At 38.2% G+C, this 19,009-nt stretch overlaps 3 protein-coding genes across 3 annotated transcripts in view; all 3 read left to right on the top strand.

Moving 5' to 3' along the window:
* LOC132958345 (inactive N-acetylated-alpha-linked acidic dipeptidase-like protein 2) overlaps positions 1-4,924 on the top strand; it is a 479,226-nt gene extending 474,302 nt beyond the window's left edge. Inside the window, exon 17 of the mRNA XM_061031099.1 lies at positions 316-4,924. Coding sequence (XP_060887082.1) covers positions 316-562 — 247 coding nt within the window. The 3' untranslated portion in view covers positions 563-4,924. The remainder of the gene's footprint in view (positions 1-315) is intronic.
* A 2,236-nt stretch (positions 4,925-7,160) lies between these two features.
* The window catches only part of si:ch211-51h4.2 (uncharacterized), a 67,513-nt gene continuing 55,664 nt past the window's right edge, over positions 7,161-19,009 (top strand). The window contains exons 1-5 of the mRNA XM_061031116.1: positions 7,161-7,362; positions 11,570-11,611; positions 12,949-13,022; positions 14,712-14,780; positions 15,828-15,927. Of these exons, the coding sequence (XP_060887099.1) occupies positions 7,218-7,362; positions 11,570-11,611; positions 12,949-13,022; positions 14,712-14,780; positions 15,828-15,927 (430 nt within the window). The 5' untranslated portion in view covers positions 7,161-7,217. The remainder of the gene's footprint in view (positions 7,363-11,569; positions 11,612-12,948; positions 13,023-14,711; positions 14,781-15,827; positions 15,928-19,009) is intronic.
* akr1a1b (aldo-keto reductase family 1, member A1b (aldehyde reductase)) overlaps positions 8,949-19,009 on the top strand; it is a 238,360-nt gene continuing 228,299 nt past the window's right edge. The window contains exon 1 of the mRNA XM_061031152.1: positions 8,949-8,954. The gene's annotated coding sequence lies outside the window, so the exon portion shown is untranslated. The remainder of the gene's footprint in view (positions 8,955-19,009) is intronic.

The raw sequence follows: 19,009 nt of genomic DNA, 5'->3' as shown, positions 1-19,009 counted from the left end.
ACCCGTCCGATCAAGGGCTGATGTGACTGTTGTTTGTGAAAACTCAAACTGTCTCTTAAATGCATTTGATTGACAGAAACATGATTTGAAAATTGGTATTCTGCAGATTAAGTTAAGAATAAGGCAAAAACAAAAAAACAGTTTGTCACAAGCTGTGATATCAGAATAAAATCCTTTATATCAGTTGTGGATAATGAAAATGTATTGCATTATCAGGTGAAATAAGAGACAGCTGTCACTATATTCTTCAGTTCATATTCTGTGTATACATAGTTATACATTGACACTCTCCTCTCTCATCCTCACTCTCCACAGGAACCTGTTATACAGCCTGCCAGGGAAGTCTCCTCAGTTTTCCATCCTCAGGTTCACACAGGAAGCCGTCCTGCATTGCAATGTCTCCAGCAAAGCAGCCAAACACAACTCTGCAGACAAGGAAGTCCTCTGCCACAGCACCATGAACCAGTCTCTGTCTCTCATCCTCAGGGCCATCCGCTCAGCGGAGAGGCTGGTGGGCTTTGGCTTGGACTTGTTTGAAAATTACCCAAGTGATGCAAAATGATCCTGGCTGACACAGGATGCATTCGAGAGCAACAAAAAAAAAAGGCCCTCTGAAATTGGCTCGTCAATTAAACACCAAAATCTCAATTTACCCTTAGTCCTGGAAAAACTGAGAATCAGTGCAGAATAAAGGGACATATTTTAGACATTTTATTTTAATTATCTTCATATAAAGGGGGGTGAAAATGTTATTTTTTCTAATTGATGAACGTATTGAAACTAAGTTGTTGCAAAAAAGCGTTGAAATATGCGAAACAATCAGGCAAATCAAATTGTACTAAACTAAACGTCCTTTCTGTTAAAGAAGACATGATGATCTTAAAATGACATCTTAGTGTATATGATCAGACAATCGCTCTGTTTTATTGACAAGTTTTATCCTTGACAAAAACCAGCACAGGAGGTTTTTAAAATAAAACTAAAGCACCTTTTTTAAAAAAGACAGTCAAAGAAAGTAGACAAATATTTGCACTCTGTCTTAAAAAAGTGAAGTAGCCATTCCATTGAGGACTTTACACATGTTTACCCTTTTGTTCTGCACTCTTGGGAGGAAGCAGATGACTGAACCTTGGCTTCCTGCAGAGGGATCTACTTCCAGGGCGAACTATGCAGGTTCGCTTTTTCGTGGTTAGCCAGTTGGCCCTTAGCTCAGCTGGGTGGCATGGAAAGTTGTAATACAAGAGTTGTCTTTCCCTACTCTCTTTAAGGTAAAAAGTAGGTAGTCTTTTTGTCTTTTGTTTTAAGATACATTGTAGGTAGTCAATCTGCAAAGGACGTGGACATAACAGGATATCCACACCTACATAAACAACTGCTAAAGCAAGAGAATTGTAATGTATTGACATGAGGACGTCGTAAACATCTGTAATATTGGCAGAATTTGATAAACAAACTTTTTTTAATCAGAATCAGCCAATGCATGAAAACAACAAAAATGCTACTTGATCCAGTCGTGTTTAGCATCCATAACACTCTCACATAGTAGATTAGATAGAACATTTCTCGAATGCTTTAGCATAAACAAGCGAAATGAAACTGCAGATTGGCATCACAACACAGTCACTCCAGAGGGATGCATTTACACCCATTATTCAGTGTTTGACAATTGCACTCAATCTCCACTCGCCGCACTCTCCTGTTTTCTCAATGACTCTGCAGACACTCTGCAAACTCTTAATATTTTAAGTGGTAACAGCCAGTGTTATCTCTCAGCCTCCTCTTTCTTTTTTCTTTTTTTCTTCTCCTCACATTCACTCCCTTATGAATGTCACCATGCAGTCACCTCTCTCATTGTGCTGCTCGGGACAAGACACTTTGGATTCCATGGCTGATTGTCTGGCTTTAACAGCCTGCACAAGCCTGCAGAGAGAAATGAGCAATAAATATTTGTGTCCTTACTGTTTATTAATAATTTAGAATATAGAATGGTAATAAAATAACATTATTAATGTGAGAAAGAGCAATAGTGTGTGATGGTAATGGTTCTTAAAGGAAGAATGTGCAACATTTTTACAAATAAATACAGCAGAAATCAAGTATATCCTCTGTAAATGTGTCTCTGAGTCAAGACTGTTAATGAGTGAGAAGCTCGAGTCCCACTGGCTGTGTTGTTAGCTGTGTTTACATCATGTTTACATAGACAGGACGTCCAGCCGGCTCCTCCACTTGTGTGTATAAGCTCTTTCAGAAAAGGACTAGAGAAAAGAAGAACATACTGTTTATTTGAATGTCACATAAGTGTTTTTAGATAAAGGCCAGTCTGTGTAAATTGACCTGCTAGTTGAAGCTACGAGCTAACTAAGTGTGCTAACATTAGCCTGCTAACACAACAATGCAGGCCACAGGCAATTGCAGCTCGAGCAAAGGACAATTTTGTCCGCCGCTTGCGCTAAACTCCTTCATGCAGGCCTCTCTAGGAGAGTGTTGGCTTAGGTATGGCGGAAGTGTGGCCAAGCAGCAGTATGTTTTGGCTTCATGCTGGCGCTCAAGGGCGACATCTACTGGATCAAAAAGTTGCACATTCTTCCTTTAAGCTGTAACCAAATCACTCGGTCCCACCAAACAAGGCTGCAAACCACCAGCAGCTTGAGTTATCCTTTCACATCACAGGAAGTAATGTAATTCAACATTAATGTAAGCTACTGGTGAATGGAGCTTCGGGGTGTTTTTTGTAGCTAGGCATGATGTGTCATAGAATAGTGTTTGTGTGAAATAAAGTAGTGCAGTGTTTTTTATACTACGAAGGGAACTGTTTCATACCTTAAATTATTTGTAAAACTCTGAATGTGATAGACTTTTTTTAGCATGAAGGAAAGGTGGGATTTCGCAGCTTTTTGAATATCTTAGTAGGTCTGAATTTTGTACAGGTAATATACTTTTAAAATGTTCTTTGGAATGAATCACCATCTGAAAAGATACCAACAGCAATCTCTACAACTGCACCTTAACCTGCCCAGTTAACCGGTTTATTCTAGTGCTATATCACAATGATGCATTCAAATCAGCCAAAAATGTTTAGTTTTTTTTTTTAGATTACATTGAAATGTGCAGCAAAGATTTGATACACAACATTTTATAAAGTAAAATTGATGATATGTGTTTAATTGTCCAGTTCGCAATACCAAGTTGTTTTTAAAAACAAACTTGTCAGGGATGAAAATGATAAATGTCCGTGCTTGATATCATGTGCCTTTATGAGAATGAAATGCTTTAATTTCGAAGAGAGATTGTAAACCAAACAACGTTTAAGCTCCAAATTTTTACATTTATCACAGAAAATCACAGAAAAGTCAGATTACCCACCACTGTTTCCTAAACTAATCCACATGTTTTTTTTACGTAGCAACACTTGATGCAGGCATTTAAGTGTGTTCACACTGCACACAAGCAGTGACGAAAGGCGACTGCTTTCTAAATTAGTACAAAGATTATACCGCTAGAAATTACAAACACCATCATTTGAATGGCTAACTTTGGCACAGTTAGCGTTTGACTACTTGTGCTAATTCAGACCACCAGAAAAACCCCAAACTGTCACAATCACATGAATAAACCAAGGCAAAAGTTAGCTTAATGTCCAATGGGAATGCACCTCCACTAAAGCTTGTGTTAACAGTAACAACAAACATTCATGCTAGTTAGCTTGTAAACAGTGTAGAAAATGACGTAGTCCTTTATCGTATTGTCAGACCAAAAAACAACAACAACCACACCACAAAGACGACTGGTGCTTTAAATTAATAAAAGAAATGTGAGTTAGGGCCGGTAGTGCAGTGGTTAGTTTTCGTGCCCCATGTTTCAAGGCTTAAGTCCTCCAAGCGTTCGGCCCGTGTTCTAATTGGACCTGTTTTCTTTTCCCGCATGTCATTCCCCAATCTCTCCCTCTCTCTCTGATTTCTGACTCTATGTATCCACACTCACTCTAAAAAGAAAACGCCCCAAAATAATCCTTTAAAAAGAAAATAAAAAGTAAGTTAGGTGTTTTTGAAATGTTGTGAATGTTTTGAAAAAGGGCAAAAGTACAAACCAAGCAGTGGACAATAGATTCAATAAGCCATGCAGCATAATAAGCTAGTATGATGCCTGATTTCAAATCGCCATCTTTAAAGGAAATTCCACATTTGACTGAAACACATCAGTCGTTATTCAACCATGTTAGAATGAACTGCACACTGACACAGATAGAAATAGTTTTTATTACAACCATCGCGGCTTGTAGAATATAAAGTCTGTCTCACAGCATGAGTCGTTTGCATGATACCACACCTGTGCAGAAATACTGTGCTATCACTTCACGCTCGTATGCAATAATGTTGTACATAAAGGTCTTACAGTAAGTGGTTCCCAGCAGGTTGTTGATTATTATTTTTTAATTCACTACTTTCCAGGTGGCTTGAAATGAGATGGTACTCACATTCACTAGTTTAATGTCAGTTAAACATTGCATTACATAAATGTGATCTGCAGTAAAAAAAATAATAAAAAAAAATGCATCATTGCACAGGTAGAGCCTACACCCTACCTCTGAAGAGAGGCTCACATGTTGAAAACTACCAGAAGTGGTTGAACCATGTGCTGTTTACTGTGTACAGTATTTATTTAAATATTTGGAAAGTAAGGTAAGGAGATTGTCAATTGTTCTGACAGACCCTTATTCTAAGACCCAAAAAGTTTGATACATTTTCCAGTCCATCAAGATGCACATTGCCTGAAAGTTCTTTAAAAAAAAAGACACTCAGCCACAAGTTACTCCCGCTGCTTTGTCAGCATACTAATGTGTATGAATGGGATTAGTTACTTCTTATGGTCACTTTACATGCACCTCTGTCATCACCTCTGTCGTCAGTGTGTGAATGTAGAGTAGCCAAAAGACAAAAAAAAAAATGTTACACAAGCTCAAGTCCATTTACCATTGGACCAATGCTTTTGAATGGGGAGGAAGCTCCTGCTGATTCAGCACCATGGACAGAGCCAGCAGTCACTGAATTAACTCTACAGGATGAGTCTGTTTCCACAGTTTCACTTCATTCATGTTTGGATAGTTGGGATTTGGAAACTATGGGTTTTTGTTTCCTTGATCAGGGGCTGTCACACAAATATGCCTTTTGCCAATTGGGGAACATTTGGTCAAATGGGATCTTGAAATAATGGCCTTTCTGAACAATGGCATGGCACAGTGAGGTTGACCTAATATGCAATGCTAGATCTCTCTTTAGAATTAGACAATGCTGAAAACTGCTGTTTTGTGAAACTTGCACACAATTTGTGAAATTGTGAATGTTTTGTGTTTTGTCATTATGTCCTAATTGCACATAAAAAAAATAATCAGAAATTGTCTTTTTAAAAGTTTAAAATCATAAGAAAAAGGTTTTAATTTGAAAGAAACTGACTCTTCCTCTCATTTGAATACTGTTACTGTTAGTTGATCTTATGATCATTATGGCCTGGTTTCTGTATGCATGACCCTTTCAACTTCTGTAGCTCTTTTTTGGCATGTTTTTATTCTCTGAACTGTAAAATTGTTGACTTTTTTTTAAACAATAAAGAACATTTTAAGCATCTGTCTTTGTTCCTTCTAGTGTCACCAATTGCAGAAAGACAAAAGACGACCCATATTTTTGACATACTTAGCCTGTATTTAAAGCACTCATATGTGTAATTTTGCCTCTGCCACGTTTGGTTGTCCATGGCAAATTAAGGTTGTTCACACAAAACTAAAATCAACTTTAAATATGAAGGGCCTCAACAAGAATCCCTACACTGCATTCACACTGCAGCCATAAGTGACATCAGTCAGATTTTTTCTTTTTGCTCCTTTTTGACTCAGATCAGATTTTTTATAAGACAATGTGAACAGCACAATTCACCTGGAATCTGAAATTTACAAATCAGATCTGGACTGAACTTTCATAATGGAATCCCACAGGAGTCTGATACAGGCCACATTTGAGTAGCCAAACATAAAAAAATCTGATTTGAGAAAAAATATCATAATTGAGCATTAAGGCTTGCACATAGACTTAAAAAATATTAATATTAATTAAATATTAATGGACAAAACCTGAGTGACCTCACCCATCTGTTACTGCAGGGGGATTTGGAGTCCCATTAATGGTGGTCAAATGCTGTCTCAGCCTAACAGTCAGTGAACCTAACAACAGGCTTACAGCTGGAGCTGAGTCGGGGGTTTAAGCCTCTTGACAAACCATTACACCATTGCTTGTTAATCAGGTCAGCTATGTGCCTTATTGTGAATAACTCCTATCCTTCATAAAATCAAAATGGATGAGTTATCAAAAAAATCACCCCTGTACAGTGTGTGCTGTAAACATGTTAAATACTGCTGTAAAAACTTGCTTTTGTAATGGGTGTGTATTTAGCTTCCTGTGCTTCTTCTGCCAGCCTCTAGTGGACGCTTGATGAACTGCAGGATTTTTGCACTCCCGCATCAGCTTCATTTTTCAACACCGGAGTTTGCCGCTTGGGCTTACAATGTGAACACAGCCTTAGTCTATAGTGTTAATGGAAGTTGTGCTCTAAACACAGAGTTGGATAATAAGAAAATGGTTACTGATGGTATTTCATCTTATCTTTTACTGAACTTATAAATATCAGTCGCCTGTCATAGCGAAGAAACAATCTTTTACATAGATAGTCATGCATCCAAAATGTATTTAGATGCAAATAATTATTTATTTATTTATACTGAATGACATTAATCACTTTGTTTTATTTTAATTACTTATTATCATTATAATAATGATGGAATTTCATTATGTCCTACTGAGTTTAGGGAAGTCTTGTCTTATATTCACTATAATAAATACTTTAGTTTATTTATTGATCTATTTTTTCCACAATTGATCTGTTACATATTAACTTTATTTATTATTTAGTGTTATCCTGTTAAGTTACTTAAAGTATATAAATGTAGGACATATAGGGACACATAAATGTAAAATCCAGGAAGCTGCCTTATTATCTATTTTGAGCTACTTTTCATTTATCAAGCTTAAACTGAAGCCCGTCATCATCCGTATGCACAGAAAATCATCGGGCGCGCGCAGCATCCGGAGGACCGTGCGCGTTCCCGCGTCGCCAGAAAGAGGGGGCGGGCAGGAGATGGAAGCTGTGGAGGACAATATAGGGTAGTGAAAATGATGGCGACCGATGCAGAGGAGATAAGAACCCAAACAAGCCCCTGTCCCATCCCCGACAACAGTCTCAGCACTCTGTCCATCAAAATTACGCGGAAAAACCAGGACAGACACTGGAAGTTGCGGTTTATATACCTGCAGTGCTGTGAGTACCGACACACAACGCAATGTTTACAGTCAAACACCGGTACAGGCCATACACACCCGCTCACAATGTAGCGATGAATGCGCCGAAATACTATTATTTCTAACAGAAATGTTTTCCCTTTAGCCACATAATAAATGTGCATGATAATGTTTTCGGAGAAGCGGAGCTCACATTCAAGGTGTTTCTGAGGGATTAGGGCTGATGGTAGATAACGTTTCAACGCTCGCGAGGGTAAACACGAATACATACAGTATTATGTAAATAAATAAATAAATGCAGCTTGAATATTGCAATTAGGCCTAGGATATTTTACTTTGCAAAATATGCTCTTCTTTGAATGAAAAGGATGAACAATGTAGTTGGGCTTGCATTTAGCTAATATACCAACTTTCCTTACATTTTCCTTTTTTTCTAGCCTGGCTGCTATGACAACAATATTTATCATGGGAACTATTTCAAAAAGTTAAATCTGTCCCTGCAGATTGAATTCTCTCTTCTCAACAATACTTTAGTTTTTGCTAAAAGTTATGACAACATTGAATTATTACATAAAGTTTTAAATATTCTCAACAAGCCAATCCTTCACTTTTATTACTGTAACTACAGTTAGCTGGCTATGGATGTGGTCTATTTCATCTAACATTGTTCTAGGCTGAATAACTATAGGCCCTAAGCTTTATATTTCAGGAATGAATCAAGCTTAAGCTACTATTCATATATTACACAGCCTCTAAATACTTTAACTCACTGATTTAAATGTGTTGTGTTTTTTTTTAAATATGTTTTTTTGAAACACACGTCACAGAAATATTCAATAATAATCAATCATTCTTTTTTTTTGTGTGCCTATCCTGTAAATATTCAAATGTAGCCAGCTTTAATTAGGTTAGTTCAATTTGTGTTTGGGATAATGGACTGCTGGAGAGTAAACACATTATAATCAACTACTGAATAATTGAAGCTTCCTCCTATCTCAACAGTCAGCTGCTATAGAGTTATGTTTGCCTACCTGGAAATTAGCATCTCGCAGGTTCCCTCGTCATAATCGTATGGATTTTTTTTTTTCAATGAGTTTTTGGATTAGTGCTGAAAACAAGTTTATGACCCATAGCCTAAATGTTTTGTTCACCAAGATGATCTTCACAAATGAACACTGCTTTCATAATATTTGAAGCGTAAACACAATCGGCAAACATGAAAAGCTTGTATGTTCTGTTGTTCTGCATTGGTATGTGCCTTTCTGTTTTCATGTGGATGTGATTCTTTATTTTGATTTTTTTTATTGATTCTGATGAAAGCAGCAGAATGTTTGGCAGCACTTTAAGTCCAAGACCAATTTCCCAGATGGGTCAAAAAATTGGATCAGATCATATCATATTATAGGCTGTAAAAGAACTACAGAAGGGTTGACTGACTTAACGTCACCACCGCTAAGCTTCTGACATACGAAGATGATGTCATAGCCAACTTTTTGTTCCTCAAAGTTAAAATTGTTGAATTAAAAAAAAAATGCATGCTATAAATAAATTCATACATTGAGCAAATCCTCACATTTAGAAGGTGGAACTTGCCAATGTTTTGCATATTCGCTTGATAAATTACTTTAATTATAAGGACCCTCATCCCCCACTTCTTTTTGACATAAATGTAGTGATTTCTAAAGCATTTTCATACTGAAATGTTTTCTTATAACTACCTGTGTCACATTGTTGCATGTTTCATCCAAAGGACAAAATGGCTGAGCCACCAAAATCGAAAACCATTAAATGTTTATTGGGGTCATTTAGCCTAATGCTCCAGTCGGAGTCCTCTCTGTCTGAAACACAATTTATTGAGTGATTCAATTAAATTACTGTGCATCGATGAGAACACGGACAGTATTGAAAATATTATAATGACATGTCTAATTGCTGAGGCCACATGTGAGGGGTGGTGGAAGAGTACAGAATACATGAGAGGATTGATAAGAGAAATGTGAAATACGACCAGGCTGATTTAAAATGGCAGCTTATTTCTAGTGATGATTGGAGGTCTGTGGAGTGCAAGTGATGGATCTGAATGCGACAGAAAAGTGACCGCCGTCGTCAACCATCGATATGGTGACAGAGAGGCTGCTTGATGGTGTTTATCGTCATCCCAATGAATGGTTTCACAGCCGCCTCACTGACTGTATGAATGGACTTTCTGGAAATGTGAGGTGTAAACTAAAGAGCTTTCGGATCAAAGTAAAACTTCACAACAAGATTTCTTTTCTTTAAAGGATTTAATATAAATCTTGTTTGGCATGAAGTAAATCCGGTGTACTTTAAAGTTTCTTGTAGTTAAAGAAAGGATGTGCAACATTTTACACATACAGCAGAAACTTAAGTAAATGTCTCTGTGAGTCATGACTGTCTACAATGAGTGAGAAGCGTGAGTCCCGCTGCTGTACTGTTGTTGGAGCCGTGTTTACATCATGTTAACATGGACGAGAAGGCCGACTCCTCTCCTTTAGTACAAGTTATAGTCATGGAGACATGACATATATGGAGGCTTCTCAGCAGGCTATCCAACCTGCTGTTGATTGAGCTGCAGCCCCGTTAATAACACCTATGCAGTGATTTGTGTAGCACACTTGATGAAGCCATGGGCGAAACGCGTTGTCTGTTTGAAAATGAAGGCTAAATAAACAGAAGAAGCAATTTGGCCTTCTTGTGCGCAGTGAATCCACTTATTTTCAGTTAAGCCATACTGTAAATCCTCAAATAATAACCGGGGTCTTTTATGTACTAACATGCAGAAAGTACCTTTATATGAAGGAGGCTTTCGATGAGAGGAAGGCCTTTACATCAAATCATCTGTCTGAGAGGTTTCATTGTTCATATCTCAGTACAAAGTGAGTATTTTTGAACGAATACCATTTGGCCTGTTAGAATTGCCATCTGTTGTTACTTGTACTTTTAGATGTGTGTATGATATCTTCAGTTAGACGTCAGACGTGTTAAGGTAAGAAAGGAAGGTTGAGTGGTCTGGGTTTTTTGCTCTAATGTGGTCTTTCCACCTCAGAGTGATAAGAGTGAGGTTGGACATGTTGGGTGTGGTAGAATGAATGATTTTAGATATGATGTGTGCAGTTTTTGAGAAAAGTGTTTCATTTTACAACTGTGGGAAAATTGAAAAAGCTGATGGAGCAGTAGAGTGGGACGGGTTGCAGTGAAAGCTCAGCAGAGATATCACGGCTGGTATTAAAGTTAAGCTTGTGATGCCTGTTGGGAACACAGGCTTTCTTCTAAATGTTATTTTCAGAAACCTGGAAATACCTGGAAATTGAAATTGCCAATCAGTACTTTTTGGAGTCTCCTCACTCTGTGGCTTCAAAATTATTTGACTCGACACCCCTTTGACATCGTCTCAACAAAAAACTGAGTGCTAAACTGTTGTAGAGTTATTTTTATGGTTAACTTAGAATTATATTGACTAGACATGAACCGATCCACTTATTTTCAGTTCTGATCTGATTCCAGTACTGATTCTAAAAACTTTCAACATAATTAATAGTGTTATTGTTGTTGGTTTGATGTGTAAGGTTACACAAAGCTGTAGTAAACATTTATTTTTCAAAGAGCAACAATAAAAATATAAAATACATAAAAATTCAAACTATTCCAAAGAAATATATCTGAACTTTATGCTGACTTCACATACAAAAACAGGAAGCAACAACAACTGTGAGGTTTTCAAATTAAGTATTTTAAACTGAAGTGTAGGATTTGTTATTTTCATCTTATAGAAGGAACTGTTTCAATCTCGTCTGAACGTCGTCATGGAGACGATTTGTGGGCACTTCTTACAGTTCAGTCTCAATGTCTTCAAAGTGAGACTGTGTGAGCTGAGAATGTTTAAAGTGCCCAATGATCGTTCTTGATTGGTGACGTGGTTTGTCACCATGAGTCCAATTATGTCAATATCGGACATGATACTGTTTTTAGATCAGATCGACCTGAAGAAGAAACTGTGTACTTCAATAACATGACGTGGATATATCAGCCTAATATAATGTTTTTCTTTGAATCCCAACATTTTCCACTTTTAAGAACCTTAGTCAGTCCTGAGCAGAAACACAAAATAGATTTTCACTTTCACTGTCAAACAGTTTGTCTGCCTCAGTTTGTGGCTTTCTAAATGTTTAAATTGATCTGACAGAGCGTTGTGTTCTCTCCTATAGATTTCTTGACCATAGCAACAATACTGGGAACTGGAATCCTTGGTGAGTATTTCTATGTTATTACATAACACGTAGTGTTCCCAAAGGTTAACTTCCAAACACCTGGCTATCACACTCATTTGAAACTATGGTTGGATATGTATGACTGTGATGTATTTCCTGTTTTTTATAGTTTTACCTTTATTGTTGTTATCTTTATGATTTGTGTGTAATGTTGCAATGTCTGTTAGTCTGTCCTTACTGTGCTGTTCTTTCTGTTTTTTAACAATTGTACAGTGTCTTTGAGTTTTTGAGAAGCGCTTATAAATAAAATGTATTATTATTATTATTTATGTGGCTGCAGGAGCTGGGGATCGAGCCACAGCCACCCCTGAAGTGATTGAAAACATAATCATTTAAATTTGAAGATCCTTCTCAGGTCTAAAGATTTTTAGCAAAGCTGCTTAAATTGGTGGAATACACAGGAGCTCAGTCTGTAGGGACTTGGATTGGGAACAGGAGGGTCGCAAGTTCAAGTCCCCGTGCGGACCAAAGTATGGAAGTTGGTCCGGTAGCTGGAGAGGTGCCAGGTCATTTCCTGGTTACTGCCGGGGTGCCCTTGAGCAAGGCACCGAACCATGGTGCAACCAGGTGCATGTGTGTGGGAAGCATGTCTCTCAATAACAGTTCAAAACCAGAATTTCCCCTCAGGGATTATAAAGTATGTAAAAAAAATTGTGCAGTTGCCTCTCGTCTGTATTAAGCCTGTGCAGTCTCCATCATCCTGACAAATGATTGGTTCACAGCTTCCTCACACTGTCTCTTCAGAGCATCACTATTGTCTCTTTATACATTATTGTACTGACTTCAGGTTCTCTGGGTGTGAATGGGCATGTTTCGCTCAACTGATATATGGTTCTTAAAAGTTTGCTGAGCTCTATTTCTATTTCTACTGGACTTCCTTTTATTACATCAGTTAGTTTTGGAACATAATCAAGCCGCTGTCCATCTTTTGGCTTTCATTGGCAGAGCAAATTTAACTGTGGTTTATGAAGTGTAGTTAACACAAGAGAGATTTTTGTAGAGGTGGAAATTACATGGGACATTACATTTAACTGCTTTGTTTTCAGCAGGGTCTTCATGTAGTTCCATAAAGGTGGAGCCCTTCCAAGTTAATACTTGTTCAATCATTTAAATCTCATATTGAAATCAGCACCATCCATTAAGTTTTATGGTAAGTTGAAGCCAAAGAGGAAAGGAGTGTCTGTCGGAAAGAATTACAAGCTGAGACAGTGATAGACAGGAGGGGTATATGTGCATACGAAATGTAAGACATTGTCTAGTAAACGTCTTTGTTGGAAATCAAATCCAAAACAGTTCTATGTTATTTCCATCTCTAGGTCTTCCAGTGACGATAGCCCATTCAGGACTGGTGCCTTTTCTTATCTCCTTTCTTGTTGGCTTCTTTGTCCAGGTAGGTAACACATGACCTCAGTCCACTCACATTATCATTGAATTTTAATGAAGGTTGGTTGAAATTCAAGATTTTATTAGTAAAATGGAAATGAAATGGAATTGAGCAAAATGCTGATAAATATTAGTTGTACAGTGGTCTTCTTTTTTTATATACTTCAATACTTCTTTTTTTTAAAGAGGACATATTACCCCCCTTTTCCACCTTATAAAACAGTCCCCTGTGGTCTAAATGAAACATCTGTGCTGTGCTCTGGTCAAAATATAACATGAATCAAGCACCAGAGGAGGTTTGTGACCCTGTGTAAACCAGCTCTCTCAGAACGCTCCGTTTTGGTGTGTGTGTCTCTTTAAATGCAATGAGCCCCCCCTGAGTTTTTTTTAAATATCAGTCCTCTGTAGCGAGAATAAAAATGGCAGACCTGCGCAACAGTTTTGTTCTAGGCTCGGGGTGGAGTCCATGGGTGGAGATACCAGGGGATGGCAGGGTATTTTTTCTTTTTACCAGAATCCAGCTTGTGACATCACATGGAGAGAAAATTTGAAACGGAGCATTTTTCTCTGTGTTGTTAGACTTTTGCTGAATACAAACAAAGGACTGGATGGATTTATTTCACTTTTTGTTGGTCGCCAAACACTCAGGTTACCCAAATATATGTTCAAAAACAATGTAAAAGTGATTTTTTTTCATAATATATTAGACATACAATGCCCATTATTTAATGATTAATATTACTTAAAAGTGCCAAAGCTTTAAAAAAAGTACAGATCTGGTCATATTTCAACACAAACCTGCTCTGATTAAAAGAGGCTGTCCATACAAATTCACAGGCTGGCAAATACTGATGTATTTTATGCAAGGAGGTTATCTCAAGACACTTTACAAAAGAGCAGGTCAAAGCAGGACAAAGACCTCACATTAATCCATCTTGAGCACAAAGCAACATTAAGCAAAGTTACCATAGCAAGAAAAAACCTTCAGAAAAATGTAAGACATGTGTCCAAGTGTACAGAAAGCTCTACTACATACATACATATCAGACACATGGTGAGCCAAAAATCCCTAAACCTTTTCATACAACTATATTTAAAGATCTGCTCTTGCCCCATATTTAAGCATAATCTGCTTTTTATATATGAAAGGATCATAACCTGCGTTATGCTTTTGTTGGGGTTATCATTTTTACCGATACTTTGGCAACTTATCCAAGACACACTTAAAAAAGGAAATCGTCATTCTTGATGTAACAAATGTTAGTAGTATAAAGACTTTCTATGAAGGGAGCAGCTGTGTTAAGGAAATGTCAACTATCTTCTGTAATGTCAGAGTGATAAACAACCAGAACACACGCTCAAACAGCATATCTGTAAATGTAATATCTTGGTAAACACAAAGATTGAAGCCTTTTGCTGCTTGTCAGAGTTTTGGATATTTACATCCAGTTTGTTCCCTGTAGTATAAAAATCCAAAAACATATTTGGTCACTTCTTATTAAGAGTCTTAAATTATTGCATCTGCAGTTCATCTTGAATAAGCCTAATGTCAGTGCATGTCTGTCCCTGACCTAAAGCTGGGCTACATAAATGATTATGCACATATCTCTAAAAGAGTGGATTCTTTGATAAATGACAATAAACTGACCACCCCCATTTAATAAACCAAATGTGTTTTCCATCCTCTGTTTTGCAGGCCTTACTTATCTACCTGTTTGTGGAACTTCTTCAGAAATGCCAGGTGGTACAGCTAGAATCTTTAAAGGTATGCAGCCACATACAAACCCCTTTATTGTTATTTTACTTTTTAGGCTCCACTGGTAACTTTGAGGAAAAGGCTTTAACACACCTCCACTGAAAAAAATAGAAACTATTGGAATGCAATACAAGGACAAATAACGATGAAGGACACAGCTGGAGCTCAAGCTCATGAATCGAAGGTGAATGAATATTTGTGAGATGACACAGGGAAGTTAAATCCTCAAAGTGAGACTGTACAATAAAATACCACTCCTTGGTTTGTCAGTCATGCTTGGTTTCTTTTGATTTAACCAAATGGCAGGCAATGAAGGACTGGGTTTGCAACAAGTGTGCTGAACTCAGCTTCGTATGATTACTATTTTACATGTAGGCCCCAAATACCAGGTAAAGGTTGTGTCTAAGCTGAAACACAGCCACCCAACACCTGGGTTGCAGCTCTGGTTAGCTTGCCTCCTCTCCCAGCCTTATGAAAGTAAACAAGCACAGTGGACAGATGGCATCTTGTAGGAGCAGCGGCGTTTGGCATTATTATGATCTAGAAAATGGTGATGGATTTGTAGGTAGGCTGTGTTAAAATTGGCATATTGACAGGTACAACCTGTAACCACATTTAGTACAGGTAGGTATGTCAATGTTAGCTTGCAAGGATGCATGAAGGCTGGTGGGGCTAGCACTGTAGTGTTAGCCACAATCAGCAAACTAGTTGTTTATCCACAGACGCTATTATCCCACCCAGTCTGAAACTAAAACACAGCTTCTGTAGTCATGACAATAACTGTCATTTCAACTTTCTTAAAATGTGTCATTGTATTTATGACACCTGTGCTTTTCCTGCAAAATATGTGTGCCATGAAAAGACCCTTTTCAGTAACTTACCATTTACCAGACTTGATTTGAATTACAGCTGAACTTGTGAATATGTTTAATTCAGGGTATCATAACATGTTCTCATAGTAGAACTTATGGATATAAGTTATTCATGTTAAAAGATGACCGACCGCAACTCATTTGTGATTTTAAAACCTGAACTGTCTGTTGCTGTTGATCTCAGACAGGTGTGGCGGAGTGCATTGTGATGGATCAGGTGGGTATGGAGGATCCAACCCACACAGAGGAAGAGGACGACGACGAGAGTGAAAGTGCCGAAGCTGGTAAGGAGCCTTTATGCTGAGCTTTTTGTTAAAAGTTCTTCATCTTCCATTTCATCATTAAAATAAACAGGTACAATTATTTACACCATCAATCTGAGCGGTGAGAACTTAGTTTGTACATAACGCAGATAACTCGGTCGGTGAAATGGTCTGATATGAGAAAACTACGGTGAACAAGATATGTTCATCTTTCTTCTACCTTTACCTTATACTTAAAATGGGACTGAATCTTCCTGCTGTTGCGTCACAACGAGGAGGTTCCTGGTTCGAATCGCCGCCTGACAGGAGCCTCCATGTGTGGAGTTTGCATCTTCTCCCTGTGCATGTGTGGGTTCTCTCCTAGTACTTCTTCCCACAGTCCAAAGACATGCTCATTAGGTTAAATGATGACTCTAAATTGCCCGTAGATGTGAATGTGAGTGTGGCTGGTTGTCTGTCTCTTTATGTCAGCTCTGTGATTGGCTGGCAAACAGTCAAGGGTGTAACCCCGCCTCTCGCCCAATGACAGCTTGGATTGGCTCCAGTCCCCCACGACCCTGAACAGGAAAAGCAGTATAGGTAATGGATGGATGATTCAGCTTAATCATTTTTTCTACTAATTACGGCCTACCTGGACTTCCTGTCATTCTGAGTTCACAGTCCAACTCATCTATAGGAATGCTTTAAGCTGAGCCAGCTGTCAAGTCAACAGCCTGGAAAACTTCTACACTCAAATGGAAAATACAGTAGTTTGTGAGCATTATGTGCCCTTATTATATTGAGAATAATTCAGCAAAATAACAAAAGATGTTTTTCCTGAATATGAGAACATCTGCTGAATAGGAATTAACTCGTATGATGATATTCAATTGTCAGGGTTTAATCTCCCCCTGCACACCTGTCTTATTTCATCATTTCCAATACCCGCTTCATGTGACCAAACACTAGTCACATGTATTTTCACTGTGAAAAAAGACCCTCAGGGATATCAGTCATTATGCAGAAACCCTTCAACCATGATTTTTGCTGGATTAGTGATGAGGCTTATTCAAGGCTTATCCTGGTATTTGTTAATAAAGTGTCAAGTTCTCTCATTACATTTTTGGATTGGTTAGACATCCATGAACACCTGCATACCTGCCTTTTTCCTTTTTTTTCTTTTTTTCTTCCAATGTTGATAGAAACTCAGATTGCACATGTCTGTGCTGTCAGAGACATTCATAGCGTCGCCTCAGTTATTAAAGGAAGAATGTGCAACTTTTTGATTGAGCAGACATCGCCCTTGAGAAACCTCTGTTTGGAGACACCTCCACCATTCTGAAGCCTCCGCTCTCCTCCAGCGGCACACCTCCAAGCCATCTCCACTCGCGTTCTCAGGAAGGAGTTACCAACTAGAAAGCACCATTAAGCGCAAGCGGCGGACAAAACTGTCCTTTGCTCGAGCTGCAATTGCCTGGGCCTGCATTGCTGTGTTAGAATGCTAATGTTAGCGCTCTTTAGTTAGCTCGTAGCTTCATATTGCACATAAATTGACACGGGACGGCCGTGATCTAAAGACACTTATGTGACATCCAGATAAGCAATGAGTATGTTATTCTTCTTTTCTCTAGTCCTTGACTGAAACAGCTTTATATGTAAGGCCGTCCCGTCCAGGTAAACATGATGTAAACACAGGGACTCAAGCTTCTCACTCATTCTAAACAGTCAGGACTCGGGGAGACATTTACAGGATATACTTGATTTCTGCTGTATTTATGTGTCACACATTCTTCCTTTAAGTGATGCTGTGAGTTGAACACAAACCTCTACTATGCTTCCTATAATAAAAGCAAAGGACTTTAGATATGTTACCTGAGATCAATGGCAATCACATAATAATTCACAAGTCAAATAGATATGAGGTTATCATTCCTGTTTATTTTTGTAAAACTGTGAAAAGGGAAGGTAAATGCACGATAAGAGACTGCACAACCACCAATTCAGGATGTCATATAGTTATCTACTAAACCTTTATAGCAGATTATTTCATCAATGTGGGAAAAAAATCTGAGTTGGACTTTTACACATATTCCCCAAACACAACTTACGTCTTCAGGCTAAATCAGAGAAAAGCTGCTTCTTAACTTCACTTTGATCTTTTTCTTCTTGTGACAGGATAATTGGCGAGTACTTGACACAATTTTTTCCTTTTACTCGTCCAGTCAGCTCGAGTGTAGCCTTCAAGGAAATGAAGCACTTTACGCTTAAAGCTTCACAAATGACTTAACCATTATTTCATCATTTATGATTACGTAATCATTACAATGATGAAGTATCTCTGACATTGTGCTGAGTTCAGTGCTAAGATTCTTAGTTACCATAGAGTTACATTTTTATGCTATATTTTCTGAAGATAAACGTTTGCATCTCTGTTGAAAAAAGTACTGCAGAACTCAAAACAGCGCTCTGATACATTTTAAAATGTTTGACATGTGGCCTGAAGATCAGCCCTCATTGTCACTGTTGTCAGTTGAGAAGTGCATTCAGCCTTTTGCCTGTCGAAGAATCAAAGTTCAGCTGGGACCAGTTAAAATACTGCCTTAGAAAAACAGCAACACATTATTCATCATTTCACATCCTTTCCCTGTCATAGTGGTGTTAAGATCTTGTGTGATCTCATTTCATAAGTGAGCGTGTGTATCAAGTGTTGAAAGGCCGCCACTGCCGACCGCTGCACTGTTCTCACTTGTACGAGCACGCTCACAACACTCGGACTGTACACTCGGACACTCGCAGGTTTTCTCTCATAAACTAGTTGTGGTGAAATAGATAACTCTTGATCTGTGAATCTCCCTCCAAGAGAAATGTACTGCTGCTAAATCCCTGTGCAGAGTCAGAGTGTAAATACAGCTTTAAGAAGCATGTGCAGGCTTCAGATCAGCTTTACAAATAGAAGGGCAATTAAGGCCCTGTGTCCACCTAGCGTTTTTTTCTGGGCAGAAAAGCGCTGGCTGTGCACTCGGCAGCACTTGCATTGAGCTTTTGTGAAACAAAAGATGCACACACAGAATACCAACAATATAATTAGACAATATTATTATATGACATTTGGTATACAGATAGT

The sequence above is a fragment of the Labrus mixtus genome, chromosome 3 (assembly GCF_963584025.1).
Source record: "Labrus mixtus chromosome 3, fLabMix1.1, whole genome shotgun sequence".
NCBI classification, from domain to species: Eukaryota; Metazoa; Chordata; class Actinopteri; order Labriformes; family Labridae; genus Labrus; species Labrus mixtus.
This window is presented reverse-complemented; position numbering and strand designations above follow the sequence as displayed.